The 19364-nt window shown below is 58.1% G+C and overlaps 1 protein-coding gene across 1 annotated transcript; it reads left to right on the plus strand.

Moving 5' to 3' along the window:
* Window positions 1–11687: 11687 nt before the first annotated feature.
* Window positions 11688–17998, plus strand: ISOC2 (isochorismatase domain containing 2). The gene is made up of 6 exons (XM_068992711.1): window positions 11688–11757; window positions 14979–15116; window positions 15271–15480; window positions 15743–15813; window positions 15954–16071; window positions 17613–17998. Exons 2-6 carry the CDS (start codon window positions 14982–14984, stop codon window positions 17691–17693), a joined length of 615 nt encoding a protein of 204 aa, XP_068848812.1. The 5' UTR covers window positions 11688–11757; window positions 14979–14981; the 3' UTR covers window positions 17694–17998.
* Window positions 17999–19364: the final 1366 nt, after the last annotated feature.

Raw genomic sequence — 19364 nt, forward strand, 5'->3', positions numbered from 1 at the left:
AAAAATGACCTTTTCCAGTCCTGTGGCCACTGCTGAGTTTTCCAAATTTGCTGGCATATTGAGTGCAGCACTTTCACAGCATCATCTTTCAGGATTTGAAACAGCTCAATTGGAACGCCATCACCTCCACTAGCTTTGTTCGTAGTGATGCTTTCTAAGGCCCACTTGACTTCACATTCCAGGATGTCTGGCTCTAGATTAGTGATCACATCATCATCATTATCTGGGTCGTGAAGATCTTTTTTGTACAGTTCTTCCGTGTATTCTTGCCACCTTTTCTTAATATCTTCTGCTTCTGTTAGGTCCATACCATTTCTGTCCTTTATGGAGCCCATCTTTGCATGAAATGTTCCCTTGGTGTCTCTAATTTTCTTGAAGAGATCTCTAGCCTTTCCCATTCTGTTCTTTTCCTCTATTTCTTTACATTGATTGCTGAAGAAGGCTTTCTTATCTCTTCTTGCTATTCTTTGGAACTCTGCACTCAGATGCTTATATCTTTCCTTTTCTCCTTTGCTTTTCACCTCTCTTCTTTTCACAGCTATTTGTAAGGTCTCCCCAGACAGCCATTTTGGTTTTTTGCATTTCTTTTCCATGGGGATGGTCTTGATCCCTGTCTCCTGTACAATGTCACGAACCTCAGTCCATAGTTCATCAGGCAGAAATCAACCCTGAATATTCTCTGGAAGGACTGATGCTGAAGCTGAAGCTCCAATACTTTATGCTATATCCCATCTGGTAGCTCTTTTTTCAAAAGGATGGCTTGCTAAGCATTCCCAAGAGGCTCCATTCTCTTACTACCAGGACCTGGGTTCAATCTCTGGTCTAGGAACTAAGATCCCTGAAGCCTCTCTGCCAAAAAAAAAAAAAAAAAGGTGGACAGGGAGAAGGGGGGAGACTCCTGTAATTTATCTTCTCTTCTTGAGCCGTGTTATAGTCGTTTGTAATTTGTTGCTGATAATATTCCCTGGGAATCGTTCAGGGGGAAATTTATAAGGGATGGACTTAGAAATAACATATTTTAGTACTTAACGACTGAGAGCTTTTTAAAAGATTTATTTATGTTCGGCTGTGCCGGGTCTTGGTTGCTTCCTCCGCTGGCGGCGAGCGGGGCTGCTCTGCAGCTGCGGCGCGCTGGCTTCTCACTGCAGCGGCTTCCCTTAGGTCAGCGCCGGGCGCTGGGCGTGCGGGCCCCATAGTTGCTGCACGCGGCCTCAGTCTTTGAGGCTGCCGGGCTCCAGAGCGCAGGCTCAGTAGTTGCGGCGCACTGGCCCAGTTGCTCGGCGACCTGTGGGATCTTCCCGGAGGAGGGATCAAACCTGCATCGCCTGCGTTGGCAGGCAGCCTCCTCACCGCTGAGTCATAAGGGACGCCCTATGAGAGCTTTCAGAAAGTTCTTCGTTTCCCTCCTGAGAGCTTTTTCCCGACGTACGCTAAATCCCAGCTCAGCTGCAGTGGCTTTGGGTGCGCGTGTGCCCTGACCTCCGTTTCTCCTTCAGGAAACAGGGACACTCATGCCTTCCTGTGCGTGCCTGGAGGCAGGGGGCCTCGCCAAGGGGCAGCGTGTCAGGCGCCGGGGACCCCGGGGGCTCCTCCTCACCGTGCTGTGTCCGTCTGTCTCCCTGCCTGGATGCCGGAGCACGCCCGGAGCCCCGCCTCCGCGCCGGGCAGCCCCCGGCTCGGCCTGGGCTGCAACCACTGACCCAGTTGCCGTGGCCTCCAGGGGGAGCCCGGGAGGAGCCACCAGGGGCGGGGTCAGAAGGAGACGTCGGAGGAGGAGGACTCACTTAGGAAGGAGCCATCCGGGCAACCTCAAGACGCCGGGAAAGGCAGGAGCAGACCCTCCAGAAGCAACGCCCTGACCTCAGCTCAGGGGACCCAGCATGATCCTGACCCAGAACTGCAGGGGAAGCCACGTGCATGGTGTGAAGCCGCCAGCTTTGTGGCCACGTGTTGGGGCGTCCACGGGGCTCATGTACCTCCCAACACAGACTCCCACCGGTCTTCTCAAGCGCGGAGAGGCCCCTCCCACACAGCAAGGCCCCAGGGCCAGCCCCCCAGCCCCTCAGTGAAATGCCTGGGGGGAAACCAGGCCGGTCCCATCTGGCTGGCATCCCCTCAGGTCATCCCCCCGGACAACCTGAGCAGCCAGGCCCAGCCTGCAGGCGGTCCCCGCCCCTCTCCCCTGCTCGCTCGGAAGCTGAGGTGGGAAAGTCTGGGTTTGGGAGTCAGCCCGCCCCCTAGATGCCAGCCCCCTGCAGCTGTTAGGCCCTGGGCAGAGCAGGCCTCCCTGAGCCCTGGAGCAGAGGGGCAGGAAGGCTTGGGGAGGAGGTGTGGCGGGGGCTGGGCAGATGTGGGGTGTCTGCCCCACAGCTGGAGGTGCTCAGCACACTCCCGGGGGCACTGCCCACTCCCTCTGGGCGCTGGGCACCCAAGCCTCCCTGCACCCCCTCCCCTGGGCTGCAATTACGGGTCCTCCAGGCTAATCGCCGGGGTTGACTCACTCCTGGCCCCGCTTCCCTAATGAGGCCTTTGTCCCCTTAATTGGCCATCTCCAGGCGCTTTTCTCTGACCCCCCCACCTTCGCTGCCTGTCCCAGATCCCAGGCCCAACTATGTGCTAATTGGGCCTTTGGGGGGGACACACAGAACGACCCCTCCCCTCCCTGTCCCCTGGCCGGCCTATATCAGACCCCCACCTATGGGCTCCTCACACCTCAGGGCCGGGGTGAGGGCACAGGACAGTTCCGATTCCCCGGGCCCTGCTCTGCCAACCGAGGTCCCCCGTCCCTGTATGGTCCCCCACCCCCGTCTCTCTTCCCGTGCCTGTCCCTGGCCCTGGGCCCCCAGCCCCAGCTGCTCCTCGCCCCTCGAAGATTTGCAGGGGTGGCTGCTCTCTGATCAGCATTGTGGGGAGCCGTTCCGTCACGCCAGCCATGCACCCCGGGGCTCCCACAGGCCCTGGAGTCTCCGAGGCAGGCCCCCGGGAGCTGTGCGCCTTTGTGAGCGGGGCGGCTGCCCACGTGCTACGTGCCCTGCACCCGCGGCGGGCCAGGCCCCCCAAAAGGAGGCCCAACCACAGGCGGTTCCTACACAACCAGATCTGCAGGTGAGGGGGGCAGGGTGGGAGGGGACTGGGAGGGGCCGGGGTGGGACTCAGGCCCAGACAGCACAAAGCGGGGGGTACCCCGGGGCCAGATGCCCCCAACATGCATCTACGGAGTGCCGGCTGTGTGCCCGGCCCCAGAGACCCATCGTTGGAAGCACAGTTCTCTGCCTCGGCAGTTCCCTGGCGGTCCAGTGGTTAAGCCTCTATGCTTCCACTCAGGAGGCGTGGGTTCAATCCCTGGTCCGGGAACCAAGACTCTGCATGCCACGGGCATAGCCAGAAAAACTCTCTGCTTCATGGAGTTTGTGTTCCAGTGGGGAGGCAGCTGATAAGGGACTGTCAAAATAAAGAAGTGGGGCCTTCCCCAGCGGCCCCAGGGTTAAGCCTTTGCCTTCCAGTGCAAGGGGTGCAGGTTCGGCCCCTGGGCAGCGAATTCAGAGCCCACATAGCATAAAAGTGAAAGTGTTAGTCACCCAGTCGCGTCCCACTCTGTGCGGCCCTGCGGACTGTAGCCCGCCAGGCTCCTCTGTCCATGGGATTCTCCAGGCAAGAATACTGCAGTGGGTAGCCTTTCCCTTCTCCAGGGGATCTTCCCGACCCAGGGAGCAAACCCGGGTCTCCCGAATTGCAGGTGGATTCTTTACTGTCTGACTCACCAGGGAGGCCCAAGATCCCACATACCTTGTGGCCAAAAAATAAAAAAACAAAAACATAAGACAGAAGCAATATTTAGCAAACTCAATAAAGACTTAAAAAAAAAATAAAGAAGTGAATGACACCATAGGAGGCTACAACATGACAGGATGGTGAGTGAAAGGACCCAGACCGGGAGGGCCCCCTACTGTGCGAGTCCATTCCTGTGAAACATCCAGAACGGGCATGACCACCGAGCAGGAAGCAGGTTGGTGGGTGCCAGGGGCTGGGGGCAGGCTGGGGAGACATGCCTAACAGGCGCCAGGTCTTCTGGGATGTGATGGAAAGTTCTGGAACTAACTAGAGGGGGTTTTTGCACGACATCATGAGTGTACTGAAGGCCACTGAATTGCACGCTTTAAAATGGTTCCTTTTAAGTGCTGTGAATTTTACCTCAGTTTTTACAAACGATACGGTGTGTTTGAAGGTGGTGAGTGCTGCCGAGGGCATGCTGGGGGCAAGCTGGCATTTTAGGAAAGGTGTCTAGGAGGGCCTCCCTGGGGAGGGGAGGGAGTAGCCCTGGGGAGATGAAGAGGGCAGCTCTGGAAGGGGGCACACTGCAAAGGCCCAGAGGCGCCAGGGAGCAGGCCTAGGGAGGCTGGAGCAGAGTGAGGGGAGGGACTCAGGCTCAAGACAGAGAAGGGACTGATCCGGGGACCTCGTGGGCCTCGGAGGGTCTTGGGCTCTGGGCGGGGACGTGGTGGGGTCTGAAAGGACCCTCAGGCTGTCGATCGGGGGTGCAGGTGGCTAGGGATGGTGGTGGCTCAGACGATGGAGGCGGGGTCCGACTCCGGGGCGGTTTGAAGGCAGCGCCTTTCTAACCCACACACCATGCACACTCGGCCTCTCTCGTGCTCCAGCACCCCCTCCCGTGGCTCCCGTGGCCCTCAGCACAGAGGCTCTGCCCCGCCAGACCCTGTTCCCCTCCAGCTGCAGCTCCCCACCTGGCTCTGCACCAGCCTCTTGCGGGGGCCCCGCCTTGCCCTGTCTCCGGGCACGTGGATGGAGACCTCTGCTCCTCCGGGTCTCTGCCCAGCCTGTCCACGCCCGCACACCCTTCCGGCCCTGTGCTCGCCCCTCACCCTGTGGCAGTGACTGTTTTTTGAGGCTGCTGTGTGCCAGGTACACTGTCCTAAGGCCCTGCAATACGCTAGGTCGCTTAACACTCCCACAAACCTGCACGGTAGGTTCTGTCTTTTCCCCGTGTTACTGACGAGGGAACTCAGAGAGGCGCAATGACTTATCCAAGGCTACACAGCTAGAGAGGTGAGACGGCTGTAGGCAGTCTGAGTCCATGCTGTGGACCACTCTGCAGTCCTGCCTGGATACAGCGTCTCAGGGACCGGGTAGTGAGGGTGATGGTGGTGATGGTGCTGAGGATGAAGATGATGAAGGTGACAGTAAGGATGATGGTAGTGACTGTGATGATGGCGGCGGTGGTCGTGATGGTGAGGGTGGTGGTGGTGCTGAGGCTGAGGTGATGGTAAGGATGAGGGTGGTGGCGATGGGAGCTAAAACCTATGGGACACTTCCCATGTGCCTGGCACTGTTCTGCTGCTGCTGCTAAGTCGCTTCAGTCGTGTCCGACTCTGTGGGACCCCACAGACGGCAGCCCACCGGGCTCCCCTGTCCCTGGGATTCTCCAGGCAAGAACACTGGAGTGGGTTGCCATTTCCTGCTCCAATGCATGAAAGTAAAAAGTGAAAGTAAGGTTGCTCAGTCGTGTCTGATCTTAGCGACCCCATGGCTGCAGCCCACCAGGCTCCCCCTTCCCTGGGATTTTCCCGGCAAGAGCACTGGAGTGGGGTGCCATCGCCTTCTCCGTGGCACTGTTCTAAGTGCTTTAGTTTTAGCCCCTGATGCCCCTTACAGTGAGCATAAGCTCAGGAATCGCTGACAGCAGCCCCAGGAGGCAGGTGCTCTCACAGTCCTCCCTTTTCAGATGAGGAAACTGAGGTACAGAGCAGGAAAGTGACTTGCCCAAGCTCCTGATTTTCTGGAAGTGGGTGGCTCCGGGGACTCGCCCCAGGAGATCCTGGACCACACGTGAATGAGTGGGAGCCGCCCAGCCTAACCACTTCTCCCCTGCCGCAAGCGGCCTTCCTCCAGGGAGCCCAGGATGGAAGACCCACCTGCCCCCAAACACGGTCCCGCCCCATGTTCCAGAGCCAGCCTGCTCACCAACTGCTCAAGGACCCTTCCCCACCTTCAGCCCGCCCCCAGCCTGGGCCCCGTGGCGATGCCGCTGCTGGGCACCCCCCGCAGCTCCCTGCCTGTCCTCCCCTACCCCCAGGGCCAGCTTCCACAGCACAGACGTCCCCACCCCCACGGCGTCTCTGCCCCAGGGTCCCCGAGGCCCGGGCCGCCCACAGTGAGCACATCCCCCTGGGCACGCAGGCGCAGCCCGGCCCGACAAGATCCAGGGCAGGGCGAGCTCCGCTGTGTCTCCCCACCCACGCCCTCCTTTCTCTGGGTCCCCTCAGGCCCTGCTCCCCCCGGATCCCCCTCCACCCACGCTAGAGATTGTTTAACTCCGTGTGAAAATTTTCAAACTTGCAGAAAGGTCGAAAGACGGTTGTCTGACACAGCAGTTCTTTTATTGAAACTTTAATTGATTATTTATTCGACAGCTCTGGGTCTCAGTTGCGCCCCGCGGCACGGCGTGCAGGGAGTCTAGCTCCCCAACCAGGGATCGAACCCGGGGCCCCGGCTTTGGAAGCATGGTGTCTTAGCCACTCGACCACTGGGAAAGTCAGATATATTCTCTAAAATTAATTAATTAACTTTTATTTATCTTCGCGGCTGTGTGGGTTTCTCTAGTTGTGGCGAGCAGGGCTCCTCTCTAGGTGTGCGCATGGGTTTCTCGTTGCGGTGGCTTCTCTCCTTGGGGAGCACGGACTTCTGCACAGGCTCCAGTTGTGATGCTCCGGCTTACTCTTTCCAGGGCATGTGGGGTCTTCCCTGATCAGTGACCCAGCGTGGTATCTTAGTCACTGGACTACCAGGGAAGTTTCAACGGATACATTTTTAAATAAACCTTTCCCTAAAGGTTTAACAGTACAAAAAATAAATAAATAAATAAATGCACGCATCATCCGTGCGGAGCTTAATGAATTTTTCCCAAAGGGGACCCGCTGATAAAATCAACATTCAGATCCAAGAACAGGGCATTTCTTGCCCCCAGAGATCCTGGTGGGATCCCCTTCCCATGAGTCGCCATGCTGACATCTCTCCCTGTTGATCGAGTTAGCCTGGTTTTGAACTTTATTTCTATGGTGTCACGCACCGACTGGGAGAAGGCAATGGCAACCGACTTCAGTACTCTTGCCTGGAAAATCCCATGGACAGAGGAACCTGGTAGGCTGCAGTCCATGGAGTCGCAAAGAGTCAGACACGACTGAGCGACTTCACTTTCACTTTTCACTTTCATGCATTGGAGAAGGAAATGGCAACCCACTCCAATATTCTTGCCTGGAGAATCCCAGGGACAGGGGAGCCTGGCGGGCTGCCGTCTGTGGGGTCGCACAGAGTGGGACACGACTGAAGCCACTTAGCAGCAGCAGCAGCGGCACGCACGGACTAAGTCTCATTGCTTTCGTTCAACACCATGTTTTTCCATTCATCTGCTGGAACAGCCACGATCAAACATGACAGACCGGGCCGGGCACTGAGGATAACCTCACGATTCTGGAGCCTCAGGCCCCAGACCAAGGTGCTGGCGGAGAGAGGCCTCCTCCTCGGCTTCTCCTGTGGTCCTTCCTCGGTGTGTCCGAATCTCCTCCTTCTGGGTTAGGAACCACCCTGATGACATCATTTTGATTTAATCACCTCTCTAAAGACTCCATCTCCAAATGCAGTCCTGTTTTGAGGCCCTGGGGCTTCCCTGATGGTTCAGTGGTAAAGAATCTGCCTGCGATGCAGGCGACCTGGATTCAATCCCTGGGTTGGCAAGATTCCCTGGAGAAGGAAATGGCAACCCACTCCAGTATTCTTGCCTGGAGAATTCCATGGACAGAGCAGCCTGGTGGGCTACAGCCCATGGGGTCCCAGTCAGACATGACTGACGACGAGCCTGCAGCTACTGAAGCCCGTGCACCCTAGAGCCCGTGCTCTACAACCAGAGAAGCCACCGCGATGAGCCGCCCGCACACCCCGACTAGAGGAGCCCCCGTGCACCCCAAGGAGGGAAAGCCCTCACAGCGACAGACCCAGCACGGGCAAACATAAAGAAACATCTTCAAGTGCGCACAGTGTTGGATGGCAAGTGCTGCCCTGCGCAATGCGCAAGCGCCACAGCTGTTTATAGCTTCCCTGTGGATGGGGTTGAAAGTGAAACAAAGGGTCAGTTGATCAGTCCTGTCCGACTCTGCAACCCCACGGACAGTAGCCGGCCAAGCTCCTCTGTCTATGGGATTTCCCAGGCAAGAATACTGGAGTGGGTTGCCATTTCCTTCTCCAGGGAAATCTTGGGATCGAACCTGTGTCTCCTACATTGCAGGCAGATTCTTTACCATCTGAGCCACCAGGAAAGCCCATGGATGGGGTTAGAACTGTGGGACTCAAGGAAACGGGACCCAGGGCAGAGACAGTAGCTTAAAGACAAATGGGGAGGGAGAGAAGAGACACGTCACTCCGGGGATGGCAGACGGGAGGGGATTTCTTCGCGGTCACCCCTGTAACGCCCGGCTCTTTCTGCAGGCAGTTTGCCAAGATCGAAGCTGCCACCCAGCGCCTGGCCGTGTCCATCCTGTCCCAGGAGGCGCCTCCCCAAAGACCGCCGCCCCAGAGGCCACCCCCACCACCTCCCTCCCCCTTCCTGGGTGTGGCCTGTGCCGTGGCGCCCACCGAGGCACTGCACGCTGGCCCCAGCCTGAGTCTCGCTGCCCTGGACACCTCCACCCTCGACCTCTTTGAGGACATTGCGCTCCCCCTGGCGTGTCCTTCAGCCTCATCTGACCTGTCCCTCTGTGTGCCAGGCCAGCCGGCCCTGAGGCAGGACACACGGCTCTACGACCCCCTGCTCCCTCCCCCGCGTTCCCTGGGTGGAGGGGAGGAGCTCTTGGCTTCTGAGGGGGTCAGGTGGGAGGTGCCTTGTGCCTGCCCTTCTCAGGGTACCCCTGCAGGCTGGGGGACCTACTTCCCGTGACATCCAATCACAACCCCGCCCAGGCTCCCAGAGGGACCAGAGCCCCCGCCATGACAGCTCCTCAGCTGCCTGCCGGGCAGTCTCCTGTCCCATCCACGAGCTTCCTGGCAACCTCTGGCCACAGGAATCAAGCCCAGATTCCCGCCTCGGCCTCAAGGGTCGTCTCCCAGGTCCAGGGCCCCCAGTTCAGCCTCTGGGATGGGGGAGGGGGTGCTCTCTCCCTCCCTCACCTTCTCCCTTCTTTCTGCTCAGCCCCACCTCCTTGGTGACTGTCCCCCTCAGCTCCCTCTCACCCTGGCTCAGCTCTGTCTAATGTCTGGTCTCGTCTTGTTTATTCCCAAAGACTGCACAGCGCCTACTGCATACCAGGCCCAGATCTGGGTGTGAGGACTCAGCAGTGAATAAAACACACATCTCTGCCCTCGTGGAGTTGACATGGCAGGGTGGGGGGTAAAGTTGGGAGCACTGAAAATAAATGAGTACATTCATACTTTTTTTTTTTTTTTCTTAAGGCAAGATAAATTTCCAATTTCAGATTGGTATTAGTGCTGGGAAGAAAATATTGATCGGATAGCAACCCGATTGGGTGACTCCTTCATACAGGGTGGTCAGGGAAGTCCTTCAATGACAAGGAGCTGGTACTGTGAAAAAGTCTGGGGTTTCAAGCAGAGGGACCAGCTGGTACAAAGGCCCTACGGTGGGATGTTGAGGGCCAGCCTGGCTGGAGTGGAGTGAGCCGGAGGAAAGTGTAAGACGGTGGGCATTTTAGGGGCTGAAAGGCAGACAGTGAATTGGGAGTTCAGTTCAGTTCAGTTCAGTCGTTCAGTCATGTCCGATTCTTTGCGACACTGTGAACCATAGCACGCCAGGCCTCCCTGTCCATCACCTACTCCTGGAGTCCACCCAAACCCATGTCCATTGTGTCAGTGATGCTACCCAACCATCTCATCCTCTGTTGTCCCCTTCTCCCCCTGCCCTCAAACCCTCCCAGCATTAGGGTCTTTTCAAATGAGTCACCTCTCCGCATCAGGTGGCCAAAGTATTGGAGTTTCAGTTTCAACATCAGTCCTTCCAATGAACACCCAGGAGTGATCTCCTTTACGATGGACTGGTTGGATCTCCTTGCAGTCCAAGGGACTCTCAAGAGTCTTCTCTAACACCACAGTTCAAAAGCATCAATTCTTTGGCGCTCAGCTTTCTTTATAGTCCAACTCTCACATCCATACATGACTACTGGAAAAACCATAGCCTTGACTAGACAGACCTTTGTTGGCAAAGTAATGTCTCTGCTTTTGAATATGCTGTCTAGGTTGGTCATAACTTTCCTTCCAAGGAGCAAACGTCTTTTAATTTCATGGCTGCAATCACCATCCGCAGTGATTTTGGAGTCCAAAAAAAATAAAGTCTGACACTGTTTCCCATCTATTTCCCATGAAGTGATGGGACCGGATGCCATGATCTTCGTTTTCTGAATGTTGAGCTTGAAGCCAACTTTTTCACTCTCCTCTTTCACTTTCATCAAGAGGCTTTTTAGTTCCTCTTCACTTTCTGCCAGAAGGGTGGTGTCATCTGCATATCTGAGGTTATTGATATTTCTCCTAGCAATCTTGATTCCAGCTTGTGCTTCTTCCAGTCCAGTGTTTCTCATGATGTACTCAGCATATAAGTTAAATAAGCAGGGTGACAATATACAGCCTTGACGTACTCCTTTTCCTATTTGGAACCAGTCTGTTGTTCCATGTCCAGTTCTAACTGTTGCTTCCTGACCTGCATACAGGTGTCTCAAGAGGCAGGTTAGGTGGTCTGGTATTCCCATCTCTTTCATAAATTTTCCACAGTTTATTGTGATCCACACAGTCAAAGGCTTTGGCATAGTCAATAAAGCAGAAATAGATGTTTTTCTGGAACTCTCTTGCTTTTTCCATGATCCAGCGGATGGTGGCAATTTGGTCTCTGGTTCCTCTGCCTTTTCTAAAACCAGCTTGAACATCAGGGAGTTCACGGTTCACATATTGGTGAAGCCTGGCTTGGAGAATTTTGAGCATGACTTTACTAGCATGTGAGATGAGTGCAATTGTGCGGTAGTTTGAGCATTCTTTGGCATTGCCTTTCTTTGGGACTGGAATGAAAACTGACCTTTTCCAGTCCTGTGGCCACTGCTGAGTTTTCCAAATTTGCTGCCATATTGAGTGCAGCACTTTCACAGCGTCATCTTTCAGGATTTGAAACAGCTCAACTGGAATTCCATCACCTCCACTAGCTTTGTTCGTACTGATGCTTTCAAAGGCCCACTTGACTTCACATTCCAAGATGTAATCCGTGGGTCTAAATTTCTGTCTCTAGCTAGAAGGGCCAAATTCGGACCCAAGGTCTCCCCCTGCGCCGCGCACCTCGCGCCCTTCCCCGCTGTCGTTCGAACTTTACAGTCGGTCTGACCCCCAACCTCTGGGGCTGCAGTCCCGAGTTCTCTGTACCCGGCTCACCGCTCCGCCTTTAGACACGCCACGCACGCCTTTCGCGACTCTCCATTGGCCCGACCCTCTGCCTTTCTCCAAGACGGGCCAATCACGCTCTCAAGACGGACAGCCTGGCCCACGGCCCCCCTCCCCGAGGCGGGTGGGAAGAAGCGGCGTTCGCGGATTGGCTGCCAAGGGAGCGGAGCAGAGCTAGGCGAGTGCCTATTGGGCGGATCGGCTCGGGAGGCGGGACGTGGAGGGCGCGGGGTGGGGCTCCGTGTCCAGAAGGTGAGAAACGTTGACCCGGCCTGCGGACCCTACCCGAGGAGTCGAGCTGCGCGAGTCCGGCGGCAGCGGGTGAGTGACTGCAGGCCTCACCTGCGGAGGGCAGGCCCGGCTTCCTCCGGAGCCTTCCGAGTAAGGCCCCGCCGGCGCTGTGGGGGCACGGACCTCCCCGCCTGCCGCTGGGGGGACCAAGGCTCCGCGGGGCCATCCGGAGCCGAGGGGACGCGGCCGGGGCAGGACTCCTGCCCGCGCCCGACACTAGTGGCTGGCCAGGGCCGATTCCACCCTCCGCGCCGAGTGCCCGCATCACCCTTGCGCGGCGGCTGTTTCCCCAAGAAGGAAACCGGCTCAGACGGAGCGTGAAACTTGAGGGTCACACAGCCAGCGAGGCTGAGTGCGGACGCACTCCCCCCAGGCCACCTGGGGGATCTCAACAGACCGATTCGCTCCGCAGGTGGCCCCGCATCGCGGGCCGCTCCTCCGCCCGGCCTCGGGCTTCCTCTACCCTGAGCTGCGTTCTGGATCCTCAACACTCCCCTAGAGCACCCCCAAACTCTGTCTCCAGCCAGGCCCCGCCCCCACGTTTTTCATCTCCTCTGCCTCAATCTGGTGGGCTCTTCAAGGGAATTAGCCCACCCTCTTGACGACTGGAAACCAGGCCCGCCTGCCCCCTCTTCTCCGTCCCCGCTGCCTGGACTGGACCCTGCCCTCCCGGCCTCCACCTCCAGTCCAGCCCCACAGGCGGCCAGCGAGGCCTCCCTGTTTTCTATTTTCAAAACTTTCTTGTGGAAGTTTATTACACGTGTAGGGAAAAGTACAAATCACAGATACACAGCTCACGTATCTTCACAAAGAGTATGTGAACAGCATACAAACGCAGAAACCAAACACCCCCGACTCGAAGTCCCAGCCCCTCCTTCATCACTGCTGCCCAAGGACAATCATTATCATGACTTTAATGCCACCGATGGGTTTGGCTGGGTTCTTGCCTTATGTAAACGTTTTACTGTATTGTATTCACTGTATTATATTTACCTGACCGGAGAACCTGTTTACACACTGTCAAAAATTCAAGAGCAACAGAGTCATACACACAGTGGTCAAACACCCTTCACACTGTGCCCCTCAGAGACCTGTCCATGCAGAAAAAGCCTGTTCTTACGTGCTCGCCAGAGAGCAAATACGGATTGCAGCAGTATGTAGGCTTTTTTTTTTCCTTCTTGCATTTTGGCACAAATGGGAGCACTGTTTACACACTATGTTTGTCGCGTCTGTCCCCCCTGTCACCTCCCCTCCTTAACATCTCTCAGACACTTCTCCACATTGTTACTTAGATCTTCCTTCTGGTTACCAGTGCCCTAACCGTGGATGTTTAGATTTATCTCTGTTCTTTTGCTCAGGGAGGGGTCTATAGTGAATAACCTTGTCCCATAACGAATAACGGGTCATTTCACAGGCATGTCTGCAGGCATGCACGTAGGCTAAACACTTAGCATGAGTTCCCTGGGTCACAGGGTTTGTGAATCTGTAATTTTGAGAACTGTGGGCACATGGTTCTCCCCAGGGGGTGCTTGCTGCAGTTTACACCCCTACCATCCCAAAGGGGAGCTCCTGCAGGCGCCCCTCACAGACGGGCATTCCAGCACCCCGCCTGCTCCTGACCCTGTCCCTCCGTCTCTTGGAGAGTTACCACCCAGAACCGGAGTGAGGAGAGCGCTCCAGGTGGAGGCAGCTGCCTGGGCAAAGGCCCTGAAGGGGGATGTGGCAGTCCAGCGCCTTGTGGGGGGACGGTACCTCTTAGTGTTGAAGGCAGAGAAAAGCCATGAGGCCTGGGGGAGAGCTAAGATGGGGTAACAGGGTCACCTGTGTGTTTTCTAAAAGATTGCTTTCTCTCTCTCCACTTTCTCTGGGAGAACTCTGCCAAGACAGAGTAGCTTCCCCAGAAAGCCTCACCCTGGCCACAGCTGTAATTAATTTTACACAATGAAGTAACGCAGTGTGGTTTCATTTTTGAGGGAATTTCCCTTCCATTTGTATTTCGAGACAAAATTCCCACAGCATAAAATTCACCATTTTAGCCATCCACTAGGTTTTAAACTTTAGATGTTCCATGTAGGAAACATTTCCAGTGGGAGATGTGCTCAATTTAAAGAGTAACCGAAAACACCTGTGGGACTCCCGACACTGAAACTTGCCCTGAGCAAGGGTCAGCTGGCTTGCCCTCCGCTGGGTGCACTGGGTCCGCAGGGCCTTTGCTTCCTAAATAAATTAACAAATAAGTGAGTGACATGCAGAGATGGGGGGAGCTGCAGACGCAAGCCAGGACTCCCCATTTGTGCATCAGTTCCAGGAACCAGAGACAAGTCTCTGGTAACATGGGCTGGGACCGTGAGACTCGGGGTGTCCGGGGCCCTGATGGGGAGAGGGGGCAGTCACCCCTCTAGTCCCCACAGCACCTCGGCCCTCATGGACCCCTCCCCTGGACCTCAGTGTCCTCCCCTTTAAAAGGGCTGCTGGCCAGGTGACTCTACCAGTGCCCCCCTTAATTTTTACATTGCTTGCTTTCTTTTTAATGGTGGGAGGGGCTTCCCCTGGAGGCCCCGGGGGTTAAGACTGTGCTTCCAATGCTGAGGGCACGGGTGCCATTCTTGGTTGGGGAACAGTTGCCACACAGTCAGAAATTAAGCAAAATAAAAATAATTAAAATTGCGGCAAAATATACATAACCTAAACCTTACCATCCTGACCATTTTAAAGCGTATAGTTAGGAGGCATTTGGTGTGTCGCTAATATTGTGCACCCAGCACTGCTCTCTGGTTCCAAAGCACTTCCATCCCCAGACGGGAACTCCAGGCCCCTCTGCAGTCTCTCCTCCGCCCGCTCCGTCTCGGTGGACGGTCCCTGTAAAGGGACTCCTGCGCGGTGCTCTGTGACGGCAGCATCACGGCGAGGGGTGTCTACGCTCCTTTCCTTTTCGTGGCCGAATACTCCACGCCGCGGGTACCCCAGCCTTTCTTTCTAAGACCCCGAGGCGGTGGGGTTCAGCTAGTGAGTCTCAGGCATGGGCAAACTGTATTCAGAGAGGCAGTCAGACCTGAGGGATCACAGGCCATGGGGGCGGGGGAGGGGGTGCAGCTTTGCCTCGGGCTGGCCGTGCCTTCAGAGCCTCAGTCTCCCCCGGGGCTGCGGGAGGGTCACAGGGGGAGTCTAGGGGGTGAGTGTGTGGACCCCGGACATGCAGAGAAGCCCCCTCTGAGCCTAACCGCACTCCCTGGGCCCTCTGCCCATCCCAGGACATGGCAGCTGCGAGGCCCGCGTTGGGCCGCGTCCTCCCCGGATCTTCCATGCTCTTCCTGTGCGACATGCAGGAGAAGTTCCGCCACGTCGTGTACTTCCGCCAGATCGTCTCCGTGGCTGCGCGCATGCTCAAGGTACAGCCCTGCTCCCTCAGGCCCGGGTCCAGACCCCACGCCTCCTCCCTCAGACCCGGGGGTCCAGCCCTCCAGCCCCTCGTCCGTCAGACCAGGAGTCCAGGCCCCAGCCCCTCTTTGGGCTCAGACCAGTGCTCCTGTGCCCCCACGCCAGGTGGCCCGGCTGCTGAATGTCCCGACAGTGCTGACTGAGCAGTACCCCCAGGGCCTGGGCCCCACGGTGCCCGAGCTGGGCGCCCAGGGCCTGCAGCCGCACTCCAAGACCTGCTTCAGCATGGTGCCCGTGGTGCAGCAGGAGCTGGACGCGCGGCCCCAGCTGCGCTCCGTGCTCCTCTGTGGCTTGGAGACACAAGCCTGCATCTTGGTGAGACCCCCACTGACCCTTGGGACCTCCTCTCCACCTGAGACCTCCCCAACCTGAAAACCCGGAACCCTGGACGCTCTCCTTCCTGACCCGTGGCTCCCCTCCTGACCTGGGATCTTCACCTCCACTCAGGACCCCTGGTCTTTCGTCCTGCTGAGGATCCCGCTATAATCCCCACCCCTCCTGCCCTGATCTGCCCTCAGCTCCACCCTGGCCCCCGTCATTCCTGGCTGGGGTGGTCCTGACCTCTCTCCACCCCCAGCAAACGGCCCTGGACCTCCTGGATCGCGGGCTGCAGGTCCACGTGGTGGTGGACGCCTGTACCTCCCGGAGGTGAGCTCTTCTCAGGGGTGAGGTGCGTGTGGGTTGGGTTTGGGGCACCCAGGGAGAACCCGGGGGCGGATCCTTGCTGAGTTCACCGGCTGTCTGGGCCTGCGGTGCGGACCGAGACACCCTCTCCCTCACCCCCTCAGCCAGGTGGACCGGCTGGTGGCGTTGTCGCGGATGCGCCAGAGCGGCGCCTTCCTCTCCACCAGCGAGGGGCTCATTTTGCAGCTCATGGGCGATGCTGCCCACCCTCAGTTCAAGGAGGTACTGGATCCCCCCACACCCGACCTCCCCCTTCTCTCACTCAAACAGCAAATGCCTTTCTAGCGCCCACGGTACAGTGGCAGAATACATCCCGGAACATAGCAAGCTGCTGCCCCCAGGGGACACTGCAGGTCAACGCTGCCGTACATCCCGAAGCAGAGAAGCCGGCTGGCCCTGAGGGCTGTGGAGACAGAGAAAGCAGGGGAGGGCTGGGTGTGCCAGAACGGGTTGCTGAGGGCAGTCCAGAGGCTTCCTGGGAGAAGGGGACTTTAGAGCGAGGTGGAGATGGAAGGGAGCCACGGGGACCCTGTCGACGGCTCCCCCCGGCCCTTCCCCAGCACCCCTCCTCCTCCTCCAGTCTGGATTCAGGTCCAGCCTCCACAGCCACCACGCAAGTGGCCTTCCCAGTACCCAGGTCTGACTGGGTTGCCACGGCTTCACACCTTGGCCCTTAGGGTAACGGAATATGCTAATATCCCAGTCCTCTGAGGTCTGCCCCTTCTCCTGTAGATCAGGTCTGTTGAGCATTTACTGAGCACCTACTGTGTGCCAGCCAGTGTGGCAGGTCCAGGGGCAATCGCAGAAAAAGACGATCTGTATTCAGTTTCACATGGCAGCCAGGAGCTGGGGAGGGAATCTGTGGGGTGTGTGAGATGAGATGGGGGCCGGCAGCGCAGAGGCCCCGGGGGTGGCCTTAAAGTGAAGACCTGGAGTGGGGGCGGTGAGCAACCAGTCATCTGAAACGCAGTCTTGGCAGAGTGGACAGCTAGGGCAGAAGCCTGAACGTGGGACTAAGCTTGACTTATTCAAGGAACCACAGCAGGGCTTGCTAAGCTCAGGGTGGAGGAGGGGCGGGGGGGCAGGGAGGAGCCAGAGCAGTCTTCCCAAAGGTTCTGGTGCGGTTGCACCCGGGAGCGGGACGCTGTCAGATCTGTGTGTGGTGCTGGGTGGCTAATGGACATGGGGTAGGAAGGAGGGAAACGAGGGTGGAGGCAGCATGATTACAGGCCTGGCTCACTTTTATTTTGTAATTTCTGTAGGTTAGCATGAGAGGACTTGCTGGTGGGTGCAGTGCATGAGAAGGCAGCCCAGAGAGGCTCCAGGTTGAGCACGGACTGGGATATTAGCATATTCCATTACCCTAAGGGCCAAGGTGCGAAGCCGTGGCAACCCAGTCAAATGAGCACCAGCATCTAAGAGGCAGTTGCATAAGTGCCTCCAGAATTGAGGCGCAAGGCGTGGGCTGGACCTGAGAGTTGAGAGGGGAGATTACTTAAGAAGCAGGTGTACACAGGAAGCCCCAGGACAGTCAGTCACCCTCAGTGGTCGAAGCCGGCAAGGTGGGCCCAGGCGACAGATAATCAGGCACGACCCCTGGTAGCTGTGGTGAAAGGGAGACCACCAGCAGAAGTCTTGAGGGGAGGGGGCGGTGAGTCCGGCCAGTTACTGCCCGGGGGTTGGGGGGGGCGGTTGGCGAGGGAGGTGAAAATGGATCTGTCGTGGAAACGGGAACCCCTGACTCCTCCTGACACCCCCTACAGATCCAGAAGCTCATCAAGGAGCCCAGCCCCGACAGCGGGCTGCTGGGCCTTTTCCAAGACCAGAACCCCCTCTTCCGCTGACCTCGCCACCCTGCGCTGAGCGGAGACACCCTCTTCTCCTGTCCTCGGGACTCTGGCAGGCGCGCCTTCTCCCCCCGTCGCCGGGTCCCGAGAGTGGTGCAGTCCACAGGGAGAACCGCCCCCTCGGGAGGGCGGTGGGTGCCGCCTTCCCATTGGGCCGCAGCTCCCGGAAATGCAAATGAAGCTCCCAGACCTGGGCGAGGGTTGGTCGAGCCGGGCTGGAGGCGGGGCTCGGCCCCGGGCCACTCCAAGGGGCGGCGAGGGGGAGGGCGTCACAGTCTGTGTGGGACCCGCTCGCGGAGAATAAACACTGATGTGACTGTGGGCCGAACCATTCTTGGGCTGGGGGGTGTCCCGGGGGCGACCGGGGCCCGCGGGCGGCGGGGGAAGAGGGGTCCCCGGCAGGTGGGGAGGGGGTGGTGCCTCCGCTCAACTCCGAGCCGGCGGCGCAAGGCAAAGGCGAGGGCGGCCACTCACATCTGCACCGCAGCCGGCGCGCATCTGCCCGCAAAGGGACTGCCGGCCCGGGTCCCCGACACGCTGCCGGCCGCCCCTCAGGCAGCGCGCGCGCACACGCCCAGCCGGGTTGGCTCGCAGACACGCGCTCGCTCTGCCTCCCCCGGCCGGCCCCCCACGTCGCCGCCACCCCCCGACTCCCCCAGGGTCCCGCATCCGGAAAGTGAGGTGAGCGCGGCCGCACCCCGGTGCGGAGGGGGAAACTGAGGCAGGAGGGACTTGGGTACGCGGAGGAAGGAAGAGAGACAGGCATGCGGTTGAATGGATGGACGGATGGCTGGGAAGGACAGATAGATTCATCTGAGTGGTCCCTACTCCCCTAAGACACAGGAGCCCGGGGATCCGCATGCGGGCTTCCAGAATTCTACAGCCCTCTTGGAAATCTGGAAGTCGGGACTCAACGAGCCCCCCAGTCAGGGCCGCTCAGCCCTTTTAGATTCTCAGGCTCCCCCACCCCCATCTCGCAATCTTTGGGGGCCCAAGAAGGCAATCCGAGTCCCCCAGGGACCCAAGCGTCAGAGCTCTCAGCCAGATCAACCCCATTGGGGAATCAGAGCACCCCGCTCCCAACGTCCCTGGATCCCAGACCTCAGATCTCAGAAGGCCCGGTCACCGGACCCCGCGTCAGAGCGCCCAGGGCCCTCTCTCCACAGGGACCTAGGAGTCCCTGCTTCCCCCTCCTCCAGGTACCCCTGGGACCGGGCGCTAGCGCCCCCGGCCCCCGCCTTCCGGATCCAAGTGTCCCCCCTCCTTACCCCCCAGCCTGAAGCCTCGCGTCTCGGAGGCCGCGCTCGCGTCGCCATGGCAACAGGAGTCTATTTTGCGCTGGGAACACACAGCTCCCGTTGCAGCGCCCCCCCACCCCGCCCCTCTAACCTGAGCCTGAGTGAGAGCGAGGGGCCCAGGAAGGGAGATGGGTGGTCCGGGGTCGGAAGGGGCACAGAGACACTCACAGGGTCTGAGATCTGTAGACAGCAAACCTGGGAAAGACACACACACAGATGGAGACACGCAGTCAGAGGTAGCGAGAGACGGGGATGTGCAGAGAAGAGACTGACGGGGAAGAGGGGAGGAGGAAATGCTGGCACGCGGAGGAGACGTGGAGGCAGAGACGGCAGGATGCAGAGATGCGCTGAGACACGTGGAGAGAGACGG

This window comes from Capricornis sumatraensis, chromosome 20 (genome assembly GCF_032405125.1).
Source record: "Capricornis sumatraensis isolate serow.1 chromosome 20, serow.2, whole genome shotgun sequence".
In the NCBI taxonomy this organism is placed as follows: domain Eukaryota; kingdom Metazoa; phylum Chordata; class Mammalia; order Artiodactyla; family Bovidae; genus Capricornis; species Capricornis sumatraensis.